This window comes from Chrysochloris asiatica, unplaced genomic scaffold (genome assembly GCF_000296735.1).
Source record: "Chrysochloris asiatica unplaced genomic scaffold, ChrAsi1.0 scaffold00028, whole genome shotgun sequence".
Classification (NCBI taxonomy): Eukaryota; Metazoa; Chordata; class Mammalia; order Afrosoricida; family Chrysochloridae; genus Chrysochloris; species Chrysochloris asiatica.
In genome coordinates, this window is record NW_006408546.1 from 20270772 (window position 1) to 20294967 (window position 24196).

General features: G+C 43.4%; 1 protein-coding gene across 2 annotated transcripts in view; it reads left to right on the plus strand.

Moving 5' to 3' along the window:
• Positions 1-24196, plus strand: part of ITPR1 (inositol 1,4,5-trisphosphate receptor, type 1) — a 437331-nt gene that overhangs the window by 383490 nt on the left and 29645 nt on the right. For both annotated transcript variants that reach the window (XM_006846621.1, XM_006846622.1), the window contains 6 exons: positions 2123-2287; positions 8888-9083; positions 11655-11747; positions 13072-13211; positions 13945-14110; positions 17932-18092. In XM_006846621.1, coding sequence (XP_006846684.1) covers positions 2123-2287; positions 8888-9083; positions 11655-11747; positions 13072-13211; positions 13945-14110; positions 17932-18092 — 921 coding nt within the window. The remainder of the gene's footprint in view (positions 1-2122; positions 2288-8887; positions 9084-11654; positions 11748-13071; positions 13212-13944; positions 14111-17931; positions 18093-24196) is intronic.

The following is a 24196-nucleotide window of genomic DNA, read 5'->3' on the forward strand; positions in this document are numbered from 1 at the left end:
ATCATTCCAGAGTCATCACTTCTTTTAACATAGATCGTTTGGGGAGCAGGGGTAGACTCAGATGGCTAATTGCCACTTATAACATTAGTTGGGGAGAAATGGCAAAGGTGAAACAGCTTTAATAATGATTTGGAGGGAATTAAAAAAAGAGAGAGAGAGAGAGAGAGGATACCCTCACCTAGACCATAATAGAAAAGAAAGAGTCACTGTAGATAGAGACAGAGGAAGCAGTGAGAGCTTGGGAAGCAGGACAGGGTGGACTCTAGTATCATGAACAGTCACAGGCTGGGAGGATGGGAAGGAGGATGGGTTGTTTAGCCATGTTTTTCTGCAGATAAGCGGGGATTTCATGGTAAAAACAGAGAGGGAGTGACTTCTGGGTTTATCACTGCAGAAGCCTCAAGAGCTTTCCAAAGGCATTTTCTAGTTGAGAGGTGTGGCTGGAAGCCAGATGTAAGACAGTAAGATGTGTAGTCAGTAGGATGTGAAGACATCCGGTTCACGTTAGGCATAGGAGATATTTGCTGATGATACCACCATTCAGAAAACTCAGGCAGTAGTTCCAGGAAAGACTGGATGTCATTGCAGTGGAATGCTCTGTTTTAAAACAATAGATATCTGAACATGCTTGAGGTCCTGAGGTGCCACAGAGCATTGTCTTTGTTGTTGTTGTTGTTGTTTTCAAATGAAACTCTATCAACACAAATCATCCAGAGAATACTTTTCCACCCTCTGAAAGCTCTAACTACACTAGCAAAGATTAGAAGGTTGAAGAAACTGGTGTGCTGAATGTTTAACTTGTCAAAGAAAGCCAGAAGTTCTTTGTAGGTGTTGGCTTTCTCATTTATCTGATTGTTGAAAAGCTCACTTACACTGACCTACCAGATTAACTGGCAGAATTTCCCCAGCACCTGTAGCCAAGGCAGCTAGGGTGGCAAAAGGTAGTTTTACCAAGTGCCTCCAAAGGTCTTTTCCCTCAGCCTTCTCCTGATTCAGGGCTTTTTATCACATGTTGCTAGAGATGGACTTTCAAGCATGAGGCATGTATCAACATTACACATCTATCCATTACACAGGAGATGAAGTAGGACTCCTCTGTTGCAGGTGTCAGAAAACCTTATCTACTGTAGCTTAAACTGAGGAGAGAATGTATTGGTTCATGTGACTGAGAAGTCAAAATCCCAGCTTCAGGCATAGCTGCATACAGGGGACTAGACAAATAGGGTCGAGGTCCACTTAAGGTCCCTGTGTCTTCTGTGTTGGTGACGCTTTGGGGTTTGAGGCATGAACGATGAATGCCGACAGAGTGAAAGCTTTTATTCTCTTGTGGTCAAAATCTGTGGCAAAGAAAAAACTGTATTTTGCTTCGGTCCCATTTGGTCATGTGCCTAACTATACAGCCGTCCATATAGCCAGGAGAATACAGTATTCTAATTGGCCAGGATTGGCCCCCATGTAGTCCCGAGGATTGATGTCCAAACCAGAAATTGATGGGTTCCCAAAGAAAAATGAGAAACCATTACCAGAAGAAGGGAGAGGGGGCAGTACCCATCTGAAGGTCCTATTTCATTCCCGCCCCTCCACAAAATCTCATTTTCCCTGTGAAAAAAAGCATCTACCAATACAAACAGGCTACTTGTCACTGAATTGCTGCTTTATAATACATGGAGTAGAAACAGAAATTCAGAAAACGTTTCTATTCATGCTGATCACAGGGTTTGTAGATTGAGGTGAATTCTGTGTTTGAGTAACTCGTCTAAGAATGTTAGAAACTATTCATATATCATTTTGAAAATCATAATCTCAGTGTGTGTTAATTTTGTTTTTGTTGTGTACAAATGGTGTTTGATTACTGTTGAATATAAAGTTACTTGACAACCATGTAATTTGTGATATGCCTGAAAAGCAAAGTAATGAAATGATGTAGATAAGGAAAATGGGTCTTAGGGGATTTGGTGGGCACATGGAGCAAAAGCAAGCTGTTCCATTGTCCAGCTTTTGTTTGGTCCCCAAATTTGGGGTACCTTGTAACTTGCTGTCATGATTGCTGAAATAGGTTTCTTTGAGAGGCTGAAGTTGGGCATTATCCATGTGGTCTGACTTATTCTGTTGTCATTCTCAGGTCTGCAATAAAATCATCTTTCTGATGAGCTTCGTGGGCAACTGTGGCACGTTTACCAGAGGCTACCGAGCCATGGTCCTTGATGTTGAGTTCCTTTATCACTTGTTATATCTGCTGATCTGTGCCATGGGGCTCCTTGTTCATGAATTCTTCTACAGTTTGCTGGTAGGTATTTGGTGTGAGGATGCTTGTAGAATATTAGGAGTGTCTCATGTCCTCTCTTTCATAATGCACCCTTCCTTTTAATGGTGATGGTTGTGCCTGGTCTGATAAGATCATAGGCCCACTGTAGGCAGCGCTGGAACCAAGTCAACCCCCAGACTTCTGAAGGCTCATTGCATCTTTTACTTCTCTGTAATAGAAGATGCCTATAGTCCACTTTGGCACTATAGGATAAGCATTCAACCTCAAGGTCGATTTGAATCACAAGGTCAGTGGTTCAAATGCATCAGTCGCTCCTCGGAAATCTATATACAGGGTTGCTATGAGTCAGAACTGACTCGACAGCACTGCATAACAATACCACAGTCTGGTTTTAGGGAGAGTTCATCCACATGTACCTTCATTTTTATTTATTTATTTCTTGGACTCAGAGAATATATTTAAGACTGTCATCAGACAGGTCTCACATGATTTGTTTCTCTGGAGTAAATGTAGTGACCATGTGAGAAACGTTGTTGATACTGACAAACGGTTAAGAAATCCAATCTTTACTCATTTTAGTGAGATTGAGGTCGTCTTTATTCAATTTTACAAAATCAGGTGCCCAACCCAGTAGCCAAGGGCAGACACACCACATGGCCAGCCTGCAAATACTTTTTACTCCCCTGTCTTGAAAAGTCCCCTCCACCAGTTCCCCTTTTACTGGGTAGTATGGAATTTACAATGCACCTAACATCCCATTCTCCCTTCCCCTGGAGTTCCATAATCTAGCTGGATGGCATTCTTCGTCTTAATGACTGTATTCTTATGTAAAATTCCGAGTCGTAGAACGTAATGCATCAGACTGCAAACTCTGAACTGCAAGGTCAGTGGTTCAAGCTCACCAGCTGCTCCTTGGAAACCCTGTACATGGTCACTGTGGGTCGTATTTGACTCAACGGCACTTAATGACAAGCCTACAACAGATTTATATCCTCCCTTTCCCCCAATTCATCCTACTTACATATCCCTGGGTGTGACTCAACAACCTAGGTCTCGTCTAGCAATCTCATGGGCTCTTTATTCCTGAAGATGGACCATCTTGAGAATTTCTCACAACCATAAGAGTAGCAGCTAGGGAGTTACTTTCAAAATCCTGTGATGCAAATAATACTCAGCTCAGTCGATGGATAGATCCTGGAGACCTTTTCATTGGAAGTTATTTTGTCAGCATATGAGCCAAGTGGTTAATGTCTCAAGAGTCTAAACAATGATTTGGTTTTGTCTCCTTCCTACTGAGCCTACTTTTAAATGACTGACCTGCTTGCTTGGCTGTGGAGAGAGGGAGAGAGGGAGTCTAGACCTTGCAGAGAGAGGGAGAGAGGGAGTCTAGACCTTGCAGAGTTGTAGATAAGTCGTCTCCTAAGTCAAATGACAAGACTGATGGAGTTGACTGATCTGTAAGCAAAAACCATTCAGAAACAGAGTAAGAAACATAAAAATGTTGGTGAAGATGGAGAATGACCAAGTCAAAAAGGAGTCTTGCTTGCAAAAGGTAGAGGAAGGAATATTCTTCTCAGAGGTGCTATGCATGTGGTTTCTGAGCTGGTTACTTAACTGATCTGTGCCTTAGTTTCCTTGAGGGTCACAATAGTTGGCCCTCAAAGGCTGATACAGGCATTACACGTGATTGTGCATGTGGAGAACAGCACCACCGCACCATGTGTGCTCGTGTTGCCTAGCTGCTGTTACTGCCCACACTCCATTTCCCATCCTAAACACCATGAAGAATTTGCCATCAGGACTAACTCATTCCATTAGTGGTGGAAGCTAACAGGCCAAGAGGAATGGATTTCTTTCCCTCATTAGAAAATAAGTCTGACTATACATTGAGGATATAGTTGGTGGTTAATCATACATAACTTACGTGACTTAATTTGGTCCTGCTGAATCAGAAAGCTTTAGAGCCCTATGTATATTTGAGTCTTTTTGTCTTATTTAATAATGTCGTTGGCTGGAGAATGCTGTCTGTGAGTTGGAAGTGGCCAGTCCAACAGGCAAAGTTCAATTACTGATCTCTTTCATACCTCTTGAGAGATTTCTTCCAAGGGGTAGGAGTTGCTTCTTCAGACAATGCTGTCTCACCCTGGCTAAGAGCCGGACCTTTCCTACCATTTCTATCCATTTGACTTTACTTTCTCTTCTTTCTGTCATTCATAATGCCTGTCAATGGCAGTGCTTGATGCAGAGAATGTAATGATGAAATAACAAACAGTAGCCCTCCTCCCATGGTTCTCACAGTCTAGAAAATAATAACAACCAGTTGGCATCACGACACCCCGACTCATGGCAACCCCATGTGTATCCAAGAAATATGCTCCAGAAGGTTCTCCATGGCTGATTGTTGGGAAGTGGGTCTCCGGCTTATCTTCCGAGGCACCTCTGTCTGAACTCAAACCTCCAACCTTTCTGTTAGCAGAGCTGAGCTTGTTAATGATTTGTACCACCCAAGGACTCCAGAAATAATAGGTATGACCATCCCTTGAGTTTTCACCATGCACTCTTCCATATACTGTCTGACAGTCCCCTTTGAGGTAGATGATACAGCTCATTTATAGATGGTGCGGCGAAAACTTGGTGAAAGTCCTTAACTTGCCTTGGTCTCAAGTAAGTAAGAGAGAGGATAGCCACTCAACTCTGTTGACTTTCCAGCCCAAGTTCTTAGGTGTGAGATTGTACCACCTTTTATTTGAGCTTGTGAAAAAGTCCCAGCTGCAGTGAAAAGGGTAGTTAGAGTTGCAGCTTGTATTCATGCTTTCAAATCTATTGTCTATCACAGAAAGATAAGAAAAACTCAGAGCTTCTGATGATCTTATCTGACTTCAGTTCCGTTTTAGAACTACTTCACAAGGTCACACTGGATGATGGCCAGGTGTGACTCTCGTGTGCAGGAGTTTTCCAAGCTGGCTGGATTTTGACTTACCTTTAACCTCAAGTGATGTGGTAGTGGTTTTTTGGGGTTTTTTTCTAAAGTAGTATTTGAGATGTCTGTTGAGAACCACAGAGAAAATAATGAAACCACTCAAATTCTTCCACAAACAAGGAAAACTTGGGAGCTAAAAGGAAATGGGCTGGCTATAGAAGGAGAGAATCATCCAGTAAGGAACCAGAGCAGTAGTGGCTCGGTGGTGGAATTTTTGCCTTCCATGCAGGAGACCTGGGTTTGATTCCCAGCCAGTGCTTCTCAACACAACCACCATGTACCTGTCACTGGAGGCTTATGAGTTGCTAGGAAGTTGAACAGGTTTTAGCAGAGCTTACAGACTAAATAAGTCACACGAGGAAGAAAAGCCTGGTGATCCAATTGTAAAAAGCACAAGAGGGCGGTCTGAAAGTGGTCTCGTGGGGGTGGTGCAGGAGTGGACCAGAGTGCGAGGCTGAACTAACGGTACCAACAACAACTGCTTCAGCAGGGGAAGCCCCTGCCTCATTGACAGCGAAGGTGTGTAACCAAAGTGCTGCTGTACCTGCGAACTCACTGAGCCTTGTGTCAAGTCTGTCTGTATTGAGTGTGTCCTTCTTGTTGTTGTTCAGTGCCGTCGAGTCGGTTCCGACTCATAGTGACCCTGTACAGGGTTTCCGAGGGTGTAAATCCTTACGGGAGTAGAAAGCCTCATCTTTCTCCCGCGGAGCAGCTGGTAGTTTCGAACCGCTGACCTTCAGGTTCGCAGCCCGATTCGTAACCACTACACTACCAGAGCTCCTTATGGGAAATACAAATCCCCCAAAGTGAAAATGTGCAATGTTTCTAAGCAGACAGGTAGGTAGCAAAAGTAGAAATTCAGATGGTCAGTAAAGTTAAGGAAGAGTGTTCATCTTTACCACTAATCCAAGACATGCTTCATCACTAAATGAACAGAAACTACACCCTGTGTTTTACCTGTGACCATGTTGTTGTTGTTAAGTGCTGTTGAGTCGGTTCCGACCCATAGCGACCCTGAACAGGGTTTCCAAAGCTGTAAATCTTTACGAGAGCAGAAAGCCTCATCTTTCTCCCACAGAGCAGCTGGTAGTTTCGAACTGCTGACCTTGCAGTTCATAGCCTGATTTGTAACCAGTATGCTACCAGAGCTTCTTGTACCTGTGCCCTTAGGAAAGGTTAAAATCACCTTCTTGCTTTGGACTAGTGAGAATGGCATACAATGGGCAAAGATTTCTGCTCCTGGTGAGAATCGATGCCACTTTTTTGGAAGGGGATGCTTCTATTGTAATGTTTGACCCAACAATTTTCTTTCTGGAAGTTCACCTAAAAGAAAGGAGTGGACGTGTCTGTAGAGGTGTATACAGAGGTGTGCATCTCAACACTATTCGTAATGACATGTAATTGAAAACATCTTGAGTGTTTACAAAAGAAAATTGCTTAAGTAGATCACATTTTTTTATACAGTGAAATAACTTGGAGATCACTTTTGACATGAAAATGTTCATAATTGGTGGGTGGTTACCAGTATTATGGCATCATATTTTTGTAATAACAGGTATGCATATATTACATGCTTTTCAAAGCCATAAATGGTAGAGTAGCTGTCTATGTTGTTGTTGTTGTCAGGTGCCATCGAGTCGGAACCGACTCATAGCGACTCCATGCACAGCAGAACGAAACAATGTTCGATCCTGGGCCAACCTCACCACCGCTGCCACCCCTGAGTCCATCAATGATGCCTATAGACAGATAGCTGTCTATAGCTGATAGGATTCTTGGGGATTTTTAATTTTTGTGCTTTTTCCCCATTGTTTTCAGTTTTGTCCATTGAATACATGTAGTTTTCTGATTAGAAGAAGGTGTTTCCTTTACATAAATAATGAATGTTACTGTTTTCAAACTTAAAAATACAAATGAGTGAAATGAAGCTATCGCTGGGCACTTGAGTGATGGGGGGTTGTCTAGATCTCTGTGGGTCTTAATCACAGAACACCAGTGTCACTTGATTGTTGTGTGGAGTTGCTCTTACCGCTTTGTGTGGAATTCCTGGAAAACATTTAACTCCTATCAACAGCAGCACTATGTCTTTTCAGTCCTAGAGTGATAAAATGAATGCTTCTCTATTGCTGCCTTTTAAGTGTTGTCCTTTACCCCTTTCATACCCTTTGCCAAACTAGTCTCAAGATACAGATTGGTGGTAGGGAGACAGAAAGGTTAATTGGCCAGAAAATGAACTCAGATATAAAATCTTAAATTGGCAGGGACTTAGGGATCAGCTTGTTCTGTCTACTTACTTTACAGATGAGCAAACTAAGCTTCAGAGAGGCTACACAGCTTGAGTGAAATCTGACACCAAATTCAAAGCAGAGTCAGGATTTAAGGCTTGGCAAGGCTTCCACCGAACCATGGGTGGTGGTAGAACCTTCTGGAGAGGATTGTTGTTGTTGTTATGTGCTGTGAAGTCGCTTCTGACTCATAGTGATCCTGCCCAGAGTTTCCGAAGCTGTAAATCTTTACGGGAGCAGAAAGTCTCATCTTTCTTCCATGGAACGACTGGTAGTTTCGAACTGCCGATCTTGAGGTTAGCAGCCCAATTAGTAACCACTACGCTACCAGACGAACATTAAAATCTAGTTTTGTGATTTAAGAGTAGCCCCATAGAGTTCCCTCCGTAGCTTCATGCAGTTCCCACCAAGTACCTGAGATAGTAGTTCTTGGGAAACTAGCCATCAGCTCACTCATACTACCTACATCTGCCGGAACCCTCGATTTCTCATGAAGCTTGCTTCATGCAAAGAGCAAGCCCGTTAGCCTAAAGCTAGAGGCATTGTGTAATGCAAGGGTCCTCATCTCTCTCCCCCAGCTGTGTGGGGAAATGGAGATGGTTACAGTTCAGGCTCCAGGCTGCTTTACCACCAGGGATGCCCCTGCCACATATTAGCGGTGTGGCCTTGACTCAGTCTCCTCATCAGGAAATTAGTGATAATTACCAGTTGTACACTTTCTCAGCACCTATCTGTAACTACATGCTAAGCATGTTTATTCTTTATAGTAACTCTATGATCTCCAGTCTGCAAATGAGGAAACTGAAGCTCAGGGGAAGGGGAATGTACCTAACTGTAGATCTCAGGGGCAGTATGTTTCTGAGTCAAGACTTGAACCTGTGTCTAAATCCAAACTCCTTGCTCCTAGCAGTAATCCGTTTTATGCCTGCCTTCCCCACTAGTATCCTTGTTCTAGGAAGAAATTGCTGTGTCTGCTGTCTGGCCCCAGTAGACACTTAATAAATACTTCCTAAGTGAATATGTTCACGGACCTTCATCACTTTTCCTTCTGAAACTTGTGGGCACAACCCTCTATTTTCTCTGTTTGCAGGACCTTGAACTGCTTTGTTTGCTACTTGAAGTTACTATTATCTGCTGCCCTCCTCTTCTTGGTTTACTTTTCCTCCTTTTTTTCCCCATCTCAGTTTTCACTGTTAACATGGGCAAGAAGGGAAATGTTAAAGCAACAGTATAATCTATTTGTGTTTCCAAGAGGGTAAATGGTCTACAAAGCACATTTGTATTATGGAATATTGATATAAATCTAACAGTCTTCTTACAATCACCCTATCATCCTCCTTTTGTTTCTTTCCAAAGCTTTTTGATTTAGTGTACAGAGAAGAGACTCTGCTTAATGTCATTAAAAGTGTCACTCGTAATGGGCGGTCCATCATCCTGACAGCGGTGCTGGCTCTGATCCTGGTTTACCTCTTCTCCATAGTGGGCTATCTTTTCTTCAAGGATGACTTTATCCTGGAAGTAGATAGGTTACCCAATGAAACAGCTCTCCCAGGTAAGCTTGAGATCTTCTGATTTTATTTAAGGTAGAAGGAATACTTCCTTGCAAACAGAAGCTTATACACAAATGTTCACTGCAGTACAATTCACAATAGCCCCAAAGTAGAAGTGATCTAAATGCTTATCCACTGATGAGCAGATAAACAAAATGTGGTCATTCCATACAATGGAATACCACTCAGCCATAAAAACATGGATGAATCTTGTAAACGTCATGCTGAATGAAATGAGCCTGTACCAAAGGAATACATATTATATGATCCCACTTCCATGAGTTATCTATAATAGGTAAGTGTCTAGAGACCTAAGTCTATTCATAGCTATCCGGGTAGAAATGGTAGGGAAAGGGGAGTCATTGCTTATGGGGCCCTGCATTTATGTTAATGGGAATAATTTGGGTGTAAAGACTAGTACAGGTGTCACAATACACGAAGGCATCATTACTTACTGAACTGTATGCGTAACAAATGTTGATTTGGTGCATACTTACTATACAAGGGGCCTTCAGAAAGTTCATGGAATTAGAAGGGAATGTAATTTTTTCCACAAACTTTGGAAACCCCCTCAATATATTTCTACCACATTAAAAAGTGAGTAAGGAAGCAATATTAAAAAAAAGACTATTTCCATAAAGAAAATGACCACTTTAGCATTGTAGCTCATCTCTGTAATACCTGGAGAGTGAGTTTTTTATTCAGGACTTCGTTCTTGCTTTTTTCAAAGGTGATGTGGTAAATCAGATGCTAAGGGTAATTGTTTACATCTTATATATAACTTTCTCACCAAAGTCATATTTTAAACCATTACAACTTTTTCATAAGGCAGCTGGACAAATATGCATTAAAAACTTTAGAAGTATGCATCCCCTTGGCCTTACTTATTTAGTAACCTGCTTCTAAGAATTTACTCTCAGGGGAGAAACTTGCTAACTGTTCATGCAGAAACAAATGCATGTGGAAGCATGATCCCTGCAGTGTGAAGTTGGAAGGGAATGCCCAGCAGTAGGGCTTGTTGTTCTAGGTCAGGGGTGAGGAATGTTCTGCTTGTGGACTGTTCTGTTGTTGTTGTTGTGTGCCGTGGAGTCGGTTCCGACTCATAGCGACCTCGTACAGGGTTTCTGAGGCTGTTAATCTTTATAGGAGTGGAAAGCCTCATCTTTCTCCTGTGGAACAGCTGGTAGTTTCGAGCTGCTGACCTTGTGGTCCGCAGCCCAATTGGTAACACTGTGCTACCAGAGCTCCTTAGCCATCCCGTTACGGTTGAGTTAATTAAGTGTTTGACCAAATATAGTAGGCTAATTTTTTAGCTGATAATTTTGTATGGCCCATGAATGATGTTATAAATAGCCAAATGACCCTTGGTAGAAACTTGCTTAAGGTGCATCCACAGGGTAGAGTACTCTGCAAATAGGATATATCTTTATGTCTTTTCATAGGTTAAAAAATAGCAAAAATAGATAGTGGGAAACAGCAGAAGAGTAGCTTTTATAAGCTCAAATGTACATATTTTTCCCATTTAAAAGTTCTCATGTCCTTATATAATTTTATTATGGTAAAATATATACATTATCTTTTCTTTCCAATTTCCCATCAACTTTTTGAAGCTCTCCTCATTTGTCATTGTAACTAATTTTGAGTGATTCATTCTGTGATGTTAGTTGTATTGATATGATGTATATATCATTAACAACTGTATTTCCAAAAAGTTGTTTTGTTGTGTGTTTTTTTTTTTAAATATATGTACACTAAACAGAAACTCAGTACTCTTTATTGTATGTCTTAAAATATGGACAAACATATCCCCAAGCTACCCGCACTGACCATCTCTGGGTTGGTTTGTTTATATTTTACTTTGTACAAGTTTTACAGTCTGATTCTATTATTTTTATATATAGCAAGAACAGAAGCACTTTCCAATTGTGAAAATGAAAAAAAAATCACTTTAATGAGTGATACCCAAGTGTTCTTTTTCCCTCAATTAAAATATTTGGCCCTTCTTAGTAAAATATTACTGGTTTTTCATCAGGTAACCAGGCCCCTCAAGTCCCAGGAATGAACGGGCGTTATTATGATTCACTGAGCCAGGCAGTCTTTGTTTTCTTTCTCCCAGATGCTGTGTTCTTGAAACTTTTAACTCCAGCCCCCAAGCTGATGCTAAATGGCATTATCTGCCCACTGTCTTAAGGTCCTGACCTATACCAGTTTGGACCTTGAATTTCCACTAATGCTGGCTGATGATTCCTATGCAGACTTGGTATAAATCTTGCTGGAGTATGTACATTCCATAGTATTTGTCGAAGAGTTTCAGCTGTGTGTCTTTAAAGTTGGAGAGGTGCTACTTAAGTGCGATGTTTCTAGTAAGTCTACAGAAATTGACTTTTTTGGCTTCTTTCCCATCCCGATCACCAAATGAAAGTGTAAATTGCTCTCGGCTTGGAATTTATATGCAAGATTGTAGGGTGTTACTTATGTACAGAATTGTTTAATCAGCCGTGAATTGGTGACTTCAAACATTTTAACCATATGCTGCCAGATTATTCATCATAAAATTTCCATCTCTCTCTCAGAAGCTGGTGAGAGCTTGGCAGGCGAGTTCCTGTACTCAGATGTGTGCCGGGTGGAATCAGGGGAGAACTGTTCCTCTCCTGCCCCCAAAGAAGGTAGGACCAGGTAGCCTGAAGCCCCACGTTCATGTCAGACTCCTTCAGAGGTTCCAATGATGCAGATGATGTTGGAAGCAGATTAAAGCAAAGTCTCTGTTCAGAAGTAAAGCCAGTAGCAAACGGGGGAGGCTGGGAGATAAGAGGGAGGAGGAAGAGAGCTGCATATGAAAAATATATTGGCTGAATAGATTGAACGAGTATTCTCGTGTTTGCTCTCTGCTGGGGGTTGTGTGGTGTGGGTAGTCCCCGGTTAAGAATGAAATCCAGATTTGTTTCTACATGTGTCTCTAAGTCCAGTTTGTAGGTACGTTAGAACAGGTGCATACAGTTCTTGTGGCGCTGTAGAATAAGCACTGGACTGTAAGATCTGCAGTTCGAACCCTTCACCTACTCCATGGGAGAAACATGAGGCTTTCTGCTCCCATAAAGACTTAAACCTTGTAACCCTTTACAGGATAACTGAGAGTCAGGATTAGACTTGACAGCAGTCTGTCTGTGGGGTAGTAGGTAGTGCAAGATAGGAGTCCTGGTGACAGTGCGGATTACATGTTGGGCTGCTAACTGCAAGGTCAGCAGTTCAAACCCACTAACCACTCCTTGGGAGAAAGATGATGCTGTGTGCTTCTGTAAAGATTTAGAGTCTCAGAAACTCTAAGGAGCTGGAATCAAGTAACTGGCAGTGGCAGATGGGTTTGGAGTTAGTACAAAAAAGGCTTGGAACTTTCCCCATGATTTAAAAGTTGCACATGCAGCCAGTTAAAATGATTGTGAATACTTTGTTGCAACTAGGGTTAATTCAATCTTTTTGAACTGAGGGCAAATAGATATAGTAATTTTAAAGGGCAAGTAGGAGTTGGCTGTAAATCAGATGTCCATAACACAGTGATTTGTAGTAGAGGAGGCAGGTGATTACCAGAGAGTATACTAAATGCTAAGAATACAGGAAGCATGGGATACAGGAAATGGGGAGTCCCTATGTGCAACCAGCTGATGCATTCAGCTGCTAACTAAAAAACATTTAAGTCGACCCAGGGGTACCTTAGAAGAAAGGTCTGGCAAGTCTACTTTCAGAAAATCATTCACTAATAACTCTATGGAAGTCAGTTTTACTCGGACACACATGGATGAGTCCCCAGCAGTCAAGTTGAATCCAAGACAACTGGTTTTAATGACCAAAAAAAAAAAAAATCACTGCAGACCTCTCAATTGTTTAAATGTATTTTTTCTTGCTGCTGTCTGCTGGGGAACTGGCATTCAGGAAAGGTAGCATCAAAACATGGATTTCTCTTTTTCCTCGTGGTTTTTCTTGCTGTGTGCCTAGAGCTGGTCCCCGCAGAAGAACTGGAACAAGATAAGGAACACACTTGTGAGACGTTGCTGATGTGCATTGTTACCGTTCTGAGTCACGGGCTACGAAGCGGGGGCGGAGTGGGAGATGTGCTCAGGAAGCCGTCCAAAGAGGTAAATGAATCCTGAGGGGCAGGAAGAGCAGAGCCGGTGGGTGCACAAAGCAGTGGGATTAAGTGTAACTGAAGAAGCGAAGGAAGAGCTGGGCATAGTCATGAGTAGATGTGCAGAACGGTGCTAATATATGCAGTGCAGTGAAGTCAGCTGTGGAGGAAGGGACCGCTTCAGTTTTCCATTCAGTACAGACAAATGATTGTTTCCTTCAGGCTTGGGTCTGGCCAACTTGTATATAATTTCCGAACATCTTAGATCCCAGGAAGGGGGAAGGCCCTGGTAATGCACATGGTCACCCTGCTCCGCGGTTAACTGAAAGGTCGGAGGTTTGAGAAATACCTTGGAAAAGCAAACCCTGGCATTCTGCTTGGGGAAACAGAGCTGTTGGAAACCTTAGATAGCACGGTTCTCCCCTAATACAAGTGGGGCCATCATGAGTCTGAATCAACTCCACAACAGCTGGTTCGATCCCAGGAAACTACTTCCTACACATGTCAACATAGACCTTGTAGGACTTAAGATTTAGAAATAGTTAACAAAAAGTGAGGCAGCTGTGGGATTTCAAATTTGACCCTCAGTTTAACTTCAGCAGAAACAGACTGATGATTTGCTGGCAGCTGTGAGTTTGATGGAAGCGTGGAGATGCGTGACTGAGTGGGTCCCTTCACTACTGAGCTCTGCACACCTTGGGTAGCAAGACGACTGGAATGGCTGAGATGCGTTTCTTTTTCAGGAACCCCTCTTTGCAGCTAGAGTGATTTATGACCTCCTGTTCTTCTTCATGGTCATCATTATCGTCCTGAATCTGATTTTTGGAGTCATCATCGACACCTTTGCAGACCTGAGGAGTGAAAAACAGAAGAAGGAAGAAATCTTAAAGACCACATGCTTTATCTGTGGTAAGTAATGCTGTCTAGCTTCAGCAAGAAATCCCAGGCTTCATGCCATAGGCGAAGGGCGCATGGAACGGAGCACGTGCCAGAGCCTGGGGCTTCTGTGGGAGGGGCACTGCGTGCATTCTGGAACATCTCTGTCCACAGAGCTGAGTGGGCCTCTCCTTTGCCTTTATTTTGCTGGGAAGTATACGGAGAGCTGCCAGAGTCCGTGTAGCACTCACCAGGTTTTTTTAGGCATGAAGTTTCGGGGAGCAGATTGTGATCACACATTATTTAAAGTGAATGCATGTATTTTTGTTGCTGGCTGCCCAATCTGCCCTGGTCCCATTCAAGTAAACTGCTAATGGTGAAGTTTCCCCCAGCCGAAAAATAATTCCATTCAAGACAGGTGCATTCAACTCCAACCTGTTTAGGGAATGGGGATGGGAGGCGGGATATATTTTCTTGAAAACAGAATCATGTTTGAAGTGGAAAAAAAAAAAAATCTTTGTAAGGTATATAGTTGCAAAAAATGAGCCCAATCATTCCTTGCCCAGCACTCTCTCTACTCTACTGGCTTCCATAAAATTCATTATAATGCTCACATAGAACTCAGGCAGCAGACTTGAATTGTTTACCTAGGAATATTAACAGGTTACAATTCAGGGTCCGAAATGTTCATGGCATAGTCCTTTCAGTCAAGAGAGTGTCTCCTCTACGGTCTCTCTCTGGCCCTCAGTCCCTTGGCCTGGCCTCTGCTCCAGCCAGGTTATAAAACTCTTTTAGGGTTGCTGATAAAGTCCACAGGGCACACCACTCCACCAGAAGCCTCTGCCGGAAGACACTTGCCTGTAGCTTCATAGGTCAGAAACCTTAACTCCCCCAATTAAGTACCCAGAGGCACTGTACTCTGCAAGCAAGCCTGGTGCCCACAATCACTCAGCTTCACTTGTTCCTGGACTGGGAAGCCCATCGCTCTGTCTCATGCTCTGGCTCTTGGTTCTGCTGCTTCTCTGTGGCTCCTCCTCTTCAGAAGGTTTCATGTGCAGGATCTTAGGGTCCACAAGACACATACCACTCCTGGCTCTTCTTCTTTGACCATAGTGGAGCCCCCACTCCTGCTTCTGCGATGGCTCGTTATAGACCCATGTTAGAGTTCTGCATTTTTACAGTCACACTTAACTCTGTTAATAATGGTTCAAAACCGAATCATATCATCCTATCAGCATCTTTGCCTGCCTTCTCTTACCCAGACCCAACAGAGAAAGTTATTTAGTGGGAATTACAAAGACTATGGGTAGATAGCTGTGAAGTAGTACACTGCAAGTGGCAAGAATACAGAATTTGGATTGGGAGTCAGACTTGGATTCTGTGTAAGCTGCAGCCACTTACTAGCCATGTTGTTGTTAAGGGTCCTCAAGTTGATCTGACTCATAGCGACCCTGTACAGGGTTTCCGAGGCTGAAAATCTTTACAGGAGCAGAAAGCCTCATCTTTCTCCTGAGGAACAGCTGGTAGTTTCAAACTGCTGACCCTGAGGTTCGCAGCCCAATTCGTAACCAGTAATTATTCACTGTATAATTACAGAAATATATGAATTTCCTACTGCTATGTATACCCCCCAAATTAACATTTTTTTCACTTAACAACTTAAATTCATTCCTTTCTTTCCCTTTGAAACGTTAAGAAATGTTTTTGTTTTAGCATAATGTTATTTATAGAAAAGTTGTAAGAATAGTGCAAGGAAGTTCTATGTGTCTTTCACCCAGATTCCACAAATATTAATATTTTACCACATTTGCTGTATTTTTTTACACACACATGCTTTATTTTCCTCCGAAGTTTGAGAGTAAGCAGCTGGTACAATGCCCCTTTATCCTAAATATTCCAATATATATTTTCTAAAAGTAATGTGATTGTCTCCTGTATCAGCAATACAATGATCAAACTCTGGAAATAAATATTGATACAATACAACATGGATCTTACTCAGATTCTACCTTCTTTCCCAGTAATGTCCTGTGTGTGTTGTTTGGTTCCATGTCGTCAGTTCTGACTTGTAGCAACCCTGCATAGAGTTTCTGAGGCTTGTATAGGGATGCCGACCTTGTGGCTAGCAGGCCAGTGCTTATCCTGATTTCCTTTATTTGTTGTTAAGTGCCATTGAGTCAGTTCTGACTCATAGCAACCCTGTATAGGATTTCCCAGGAGCAGCTGGTAAGTTTGAACAGCCAACGTTGAGATTCAAGTGAATCTTGCAGTCGAGTGCTTATCCTATGCTACCATGCCAGGACTCCTTTATAGGAAATAAAAATCCCAGGTCACTGTTACATTCAGTTGGCATGCCTCTTTGGACATTTCTGAAAAATAGGCCTTTTTTTTTTGTTTTTTTTTTGCAAAATGTGCTGTGATTTCAGTTTGCCTGTTGTCTTTTCATGGCAAGAGTAAGGCGATGCCTGTTTTCAGGCATAATGTTGTCTTCTTCTCGTTGCTTCCCATCAGGAGGTACAGGATGTCACCTAGTGATAGCACCGCTGATCACCTTGATGGAGGTGTTGACTGCCAGGTTCCCCCACAGTAAAGTTTACTCTTTTCCTCTAATATCTTATGGAAGATACTTTGAGATTTTGTTAGCGATCTTGTTACTTCTCAAACTTTCACCCATTAATTTTAGCATCCATTGATGATTCTAGCCTGAATTTATTAAGATAATGGTTGTCAAATATTTTCTTTTTTCATTATTCTTTCTACATTTGTTTGTTGGTGTGTTTTTTTTTATTACTGTTAAGAAATAAATTTTTCTCCCCATCTCATGTATCTGTGTATGTTTGTGTATAGTATTCATAACAGCATAAACTCAGTGGGTATAACCCTTTACTATGGTTATTTATTTTGATACTCCATTTGCCCTAGCTTTGACGAGTGGCAATCCTTTCAAGCTGGCTTCTGCGTTGTCTTGCCACGTCCTCATCATTCTCTCTGTACTTTCTAACTTGTTTAGTACAAATTCCTTCAATCAGCTATTTTTCCAAAGAGCCTATACTTTCCGTTACAAATGGCATTTGGAAACTGTAATCTGGGAGGCTAGGGGGGCTCATTCTGTGGGTGTGCTGCTGCTCCCATGGCTTATTAGTCACAGATCTAGGAGATACATGTACGTACATAAGTGTTCGTATCTATACATACAAACATCTACTCTCTGTATCTGTGTTACTGACTGTTTGAAAAAGCTTAAGTCCACACTGACACTTCCTATTCCATTTCAGCGTTATAGTACTTAGTCTTTCTCCCTCTGCTTATTTATAACTCCCTTCTTTGACCTTAACAACTCAGAGTCCTGTTACCCACACTAAGTTTATTTGCTCAATCCTAGTTTCAGAACAGTTTACCTAACTTATGCAAAATAGAAACCTACCAACTAGAATTCAGTACTGGTTTTCAAGTTCTTTCCATCATTATTCTTCCTTCTTAAAAGCTTTTAACATGTCTGCATGTTGGCACTTGCCTGGAAAAGGGGCCTTACACTGCCAGGGTGCCTAGTAGACATGAGCGCTTCACGCACATCCCCTGTCACGCCATTGATAGTCATCCCACTCCCTCACAAGGCAGTTCAGGCACAGAGAGAGTGAAAAAACAAACGTTCAGTGTAACAGGTGAGATTCAAACCCTCTCTGGTTGACTCACAGCCCATGTTCTCCTACCATCATATAAGAAGGTGTCCATTTATGAGGCCTACAGAACCCCCCGCCCCTTTAGAACAGGACTGAAATACCACCTTCTCTGTCTCAGCTGTCTTCGTTATGGTGGCTAAGTTGGGGTCGGGGGGACTCTCTGTCTCTTTTTAGGCTTGGAGAGAGACAAGTTTGACAACAAGACAGTCACTTTTGAAGAGCATATCAAGGAGGAACATAACATGTGGCACTACCTGTGCTTCATCGTCCTGGTGAAAGTGAAGGATTCCACAGAGTACACGGGGCCTGAGAGCTATGTGGCGGAAATGATCAAGGTCAGTGGGGAGGCTTCTGGGAGGCAGGCTGGGGATGGGGAAGTTACCCAGCAGAAAAACAGCATCGGATGTTTATTAAGCCCTTATCTTGGACTCATTACCTGACTTACTCGTTACAGTAAGTCTAAAAGCAGTGCTCCCAGAGTTCCAAACAAGGCATGTTTAAAGATGTGGATGGTACCAGACAAGCTCTCAGTAAAACAATCGTCTTGTTAAGGTGCCTTCAAAACAAAGGTCCCGTCAATACAGTGGCTTCTGAGGGGATCTGCTGAGCCAGTTAAATTCAAGGCAGAGAAGTCAGTGTAATAGGTTCTGGGACTGTTGTCTTGGGGAACACCAGAAGGGTACTATGGATAGATTTTCTTGAAGGATACAGCATGATTGTAGGGCTTATTATAAAGAAGTTTATGAAAACTAACCTGGTGAGAAAAGGTCTGGAGAGTTGCATGGAGGAAATATTTCCATCACAACAATGCACCCACTGTCTTAAGACAATTTAGGTGGGAAACCGTATCCCATCTACCCTACAGCCTTGATCTTACCCCAATTTGAGTCCCTTTTGAGGAGGCCAAAACTGCTGTCTTGATGTGCTCTAAATGGAGGAGTGTAGAATTCTTCAGGGAAGGGTTAGCGAGATGGAAGTACTGCCTTCTAAAGTGAAGAGACCTAGATGGTGAGAATCAATAACTTGACGTTTTGATGGGTTTTATTTCATAATGGTTTCTATGATTTTATAGCAATACTTTTTTGACTTACCCTCAGATTCTTAGAGCTGTATATGTTCTCTCAGTTTTCTTCACAACCACCATGCTGGGATTATCCCCATTTTAAATATGGAATCACTGAGGCTCAGAGATTAGCACAAGGTCACCTAACTGGGACTGGGGTTTCAACCTAGCTCTAACTTTTCATCTCTGCGAATCTACTTCTCTTGTTGGAGGTGGGTACCTTTGCCTCATTCTCAAATGGTTTTTAAGAGGTACCTTTGACAGACTAAATCACTCCCTGTATTTCAGCATGATTGGCCTCGGCCTGGCCTTTTTGGAAGGGACTTTGCTAACCATCATGAAGGGGTCATGTGCTGGGGAAACCTGAGTCTTCAGTTAATCTGCTTGTGTGCAGGAAGCCTGGGCATAATGTCTCAGGGAGAAAGACATTGCTGCGGGTTTCAGAGAACTCTTCTCAGTGTGAACCGTGGGGGCCCCAGAGTTAGCTGTTTTCCCCTACCTGTGGCTTCTGAGCATCGTTTAATGTGCAAGGGTGTGTGCCACTAGAGCGAGAAGGCAGGAACTGTGAAATCTGGGGAGTCTTGGTGATTTACTCTGAGGCGAGGGAGGCCCTTTGTGCTCCAGAAAGAGGACACAATTCACCGACTCTCCCCCAGCTCCCCAGAACTCGGCACTCTGCCCAGTAATGACTTCTCCCCAACCAGCCCTTCTGTGTTTTTTATGCAAATGTGGGTTTAAAATGTTTTCTGGGAAGAAATTCCAAGTCAGGTCTGCTTGTGTGAGTATCGGATAAACAGAGACTAGATGCGGGCAAGCTGTCAGATTTATCGCGAGCAGGCCAGCTGCTATGTGCTGTTAGTTCCAGAGTACCCATATGACATGAGCCCTCTCCTTGGTCCTCAAGGGCTTTCCAGAGACCCTGCGCTGGCTGTTCCCTGATGGCCTTTGAAGCTGAATTCTGTGCTTCTCAAATTTTAACAGATGAGAATATCTGCAGCTCGTGTTTTAATGCAGATTCGCAATCAGGCCAGACTTGAAAGTTTACATTTCCCACACGCTTCCATTGGAGGCCCATGCTATTGGCCTGTGAATCACACTGTTAATAAGAGTCTAACTGAAAAGGATAAAACGTAGACTGATAGAGGAAATGATCGTCAGCACTGGGTACATGAGCGCTGAGGGGAACTCGCTTTACTTCTTTCTATCTGGAGTTAGCCCTCTATGGTTCCAAAAATTCTTTTGCATCTATTAATGTGTTTTAATCAATAAAGTTACCTTAACTGGGGGATCACTACCACACATACCAGTTTTTCCTATTTTGGTGGCTTGAATGTTGCCAGTACTAGAAGCTACCAGTGTTTCTCATACCAGTAGGGTCACCCCTGGTGGAGAGGTTTCATCAGCGCTCCTAGACTTAGAAAGACTGGGAAGAAAGGCCTGGCAATCTATTTCCAAAAATGCGCCAACAACTTTATGGATCACAACAGAAAGAACATCGTCCAACTTGTTTGCTTTGGACCCGTCCTCAGGAGGGATTGTTCACTGGAGGAGGACATCATACTTGATGAAGGGCCAGCGAAGGTTAGGGAGACCTTTGGTATGTTGGACCAGCACAGCACCCACATGGCAGACTTGAGCATTCATTCCTATGCTCGTGAAGAGCATGCAGAACTGAGCTCAGTTTTCCACATTGTGCCTGGAGCTGCTGTGAGTCGGAATGGGCTCAGTGGCAAATATTTCTTAAGTGAAAGAACTGGTAAGAGATCTCTAGGGGTGAAGATAAATGACAAGGCTTCACAGCAGAGGTGACTTTCCAGTGGGATTTTGAAAGAAATAAGAGTGAAGAGACAAGGTCATAAATCGGCAGAGGAGAAAGAGGGAAATTAGCACAGGAAGTGGAGAAAGGAGAATTCTAGAATGAGATGACCTGTAGACTCTTTCCCAGATGAAAGCCAGGCTTGTTGTTAAGCCCAGCTGGCTCCTGAAACGGCACTCCATAATTATGGTGTTGGTAGGAAACTGGGAGGACTGGTGATGGGGATAGTTTTTAAAGAGATGAGTTGTGTCACTGGTAGCCCATGCCCATTTCCACCAGACCAGGTTTCCAGTGTCAGGAAGCACTACCTGAAACGTCAGAGAAGTCTGAACAGCGCCCTGTGCTTGCTGGCCCTTGTACAGTGCAATCGACTGCTGCCGCCCAGTCCTGCATCATCTCCCTGACTGATTATGGACCCACAGGGTTTTCACTGGCTGATTTTTGGAAGTAGAGAGCCAGGCCTTGCCTTCTAGTCTGTCTTAGTCTGGAAGCTCCATAAAACCTGTTCAACATCATCTGACATGCGAGTCTGCACTGTGACGGCACACAGGCGCTACAGTGGGTAGGGTGGAAGTCCCACAGGGCAAGCAAGGATTTTACCATCTGTGGATGCTGCCAGTATTTCATGTGCTCAGCTGATAACTGAAAGCTTAGTGGTTTGAGTCCACCCGTAGTTACTACCCATTGGGGTCCTGGTGTGGCTCTGTAAGAGCAGCACTGAACTGCTAACCACAAGGTCATCAGTTTAAACTCACCAGCCGCGCCTCCAAAACCCTGTACAGGGTCGCTATGAATTGGAACCGACTCAGCGGCGTTTTACAACAGTCATGAGGCCTGGTGATCTCCTTCTGAAACAGCCATTAAAAACCCTACGGATCACAGTTCTACTGTGACACATCCAGAACTCGACTCATCAACCATTGGTTTAGTCTTAAAAAGTCCAAGTCTATCAAGTCGATTCTGGAGTCCTGGTGTGGCGCTGTGGGTTAATGCGTCAGACTGCAAAGTCGTTTGAACTGCAAGGTTGGCGGTTCAAGCTCACCAGCTGCTCCTTGGAAACCCTATACAGGGTTGCTATGGGTCGGAACCGACTCAATGGCATTAAACAACGACAACAGTCAAGTCGATTCTACTTTTGTTAGCGACCCTCTAGGACAACATAGAACTGCCCTGTAGGTTTCCAAGGCTGTAATCTTAATGGTGGGGGGAAAAAGGAAAACCTCCAACAAGGCAGATTGACACAGTAGCTGCACCTGTTAACATGGTGGGCTGAAATATGGCAACAATTGTGAGTGTGATGCAGGACCAACGCAGCGGTATCTAATAACAACAATACAACAATAATCTTTATGGAAACAGATTGCCACATCTTTGTCCCACGGAATGGCTGGTGGGTTCAAACCACTGACCTTTCAATTAGCAGCTGAATGCGTAACCACTTACCTTTGGGAATCCTTACAGCTTTTCTTTTCCTCCAGCTGTGGATGCTGCCAAATTAAACCATGCTTGATCAGTATTCTTGGGGCAACAAACGTGTCCCTAGACACGTTAATGACCTGCGTTTGCATTACAATTTTTCATGCATAGAAGAGCTCACCCATCATTTTCACCCTCGTCATGAGTCCTCTTTCTTCTTTACTGTTTTTTCTTCTCTCTAAGGTGTTTGAATGTACCATACCTTTTTAAGTCTTCTGGGGGCCACTTTTGAAGTCTTCAGTTAATCACCTTATTTAATGCCCTTGTGGTTTTCTGCCTCAATAATGAAGACTTAAAGGAAACCTGTGAGCAGTCACCTGCTGAGGATGAAGAGTCAGACGCCATCCCTGCAGCTACCTGCCAACCTGCTTGATCAAAGTCCACTACACTGGCAGTGCTTTGAATAGCCTAGCACCCAGGCTGCTTTTTCCCTGTCCACAGCATTCTCTGATAATACAACACTTCTTGTCAAAAGCCCTAACCATCCAAAGAGCTCTTAACTCTGTCAAACTGTTAAGGAACCAGATGGTGGGGCACTCAGTGGTCACTCAGGGAAGTGTTAGAACCTAGCTGCTAGGCAGTGCATTGTCAGCAGTGTCTTTCTCAAGCCACATGAGCCTTTAGCCACATGATTTCCTGCTGAGGACTGCTAATCTAGCATTACACATGCCAGGTCAGTAGCTGTTCAGCTAAATGACTTAGTAGGGGCCGGAACTCCATGGGAGTCCAGAGGTGCGATGGAGGAGGCCTGATGCCCACATCATGGATCCGATCCCACTCAGTCAGATACTGTGGAGCACCCACAGCAGAGATATGAGGTACCCCTCAAGGCTTGCTCCCGAGGAGACGGGCATACTACCATCACTGCTCAGAGGGAGAGCATGGTGATTTCTTTTCCAGTCCCTGATTGCTGTGGAGAAGGTGACACCCATGCATGCAAGAGTAGAATTGTGCTTCACAGGGTTTTCAGTAGCTGAGTTCTCCAAAGTAGACCTTCATACCTTTCTTTGGAGGCACCCCTACATCCACTTGAACCTCCAACCTCTCGGTTAGCAGCTGAGGGCTTATCCGTTGACACCACTGAGGTTCTGGTACTCTGAAAACAACCACTCCTTGGACACAGGGCAGCATTGTGGAAGGCAAATGGGATCGTGTCTCTTAACAACCCACAGAAGGTAACGTGCTCGACCTACACTGAGAAGAGCTATGGGGAGTGCACGCAGACTGAGAGACAGTGGACATTTGACGAGCCACGAGCTGAAGGGTGAGAACGGTGGTGGATGTTGAGTGTTTGCTTTTCTGCCTAGACCTGCCTTCCAAAGGCACATTTCCTACTTTGGTGGCCTCTTTGTAACCGTTTTAAAAACAGAGCTAGAAAGAGAACACAGGACAGCCCTGCCGGGTCAGTCATACTAGTTTTATAATTTTCCCCTGGAACTGAACTACAATCAAGGTGCTGGGACCTACTGTCTGTAAATGGGTGCAGACTGAGTGTCTTGTCATTTCTGGAGGATAAAAGGCAACATCGGAAGAAGGTCTGTCTCAGAGTTGAGAATTTACCCTAAGTGAATCATAGTTTTAACATGGTAAGCAATTCCATGTCCTCACCTCACTCTCCTTAAGGACATTTTCATCCTCTTCTCTTTGGATAGGGTGTTGGAGGCGAATATTCAAAGTGCCATGGGCTGCCAAAAGAACCAGTAGATCCGTTTTTGGAAGAAGTGCAGCCAGAATTCTCCTTGGGGGCCAAGATGGGCAAACTTTGTCTCTCTTACTTCAGACATATTGTCAGGAGGGACCAGTCACTGGAGAAGGATATCATGTTTGGTAAGGTGGAGGGTCAGAGAAAAAGAGGAAGACCCCCAGCAAGATGGATTGGCCAAGTGGCAGCATCGATGGACTCAAGCGTGGCAACAGTAGTGAGGTTGGCCCAGAATCGGGCAGTGTTTCGTTCTGCTGTGCATAAGGTTGCTATGAGTCTGTACCGACTCGATGGCACCTAACAACAACAACTCCTAATTGGATATGGGACTATCCCTGGCAAAGCCAAGAACTGATTTAAAGGCAGATGATTCCAAGGTTTG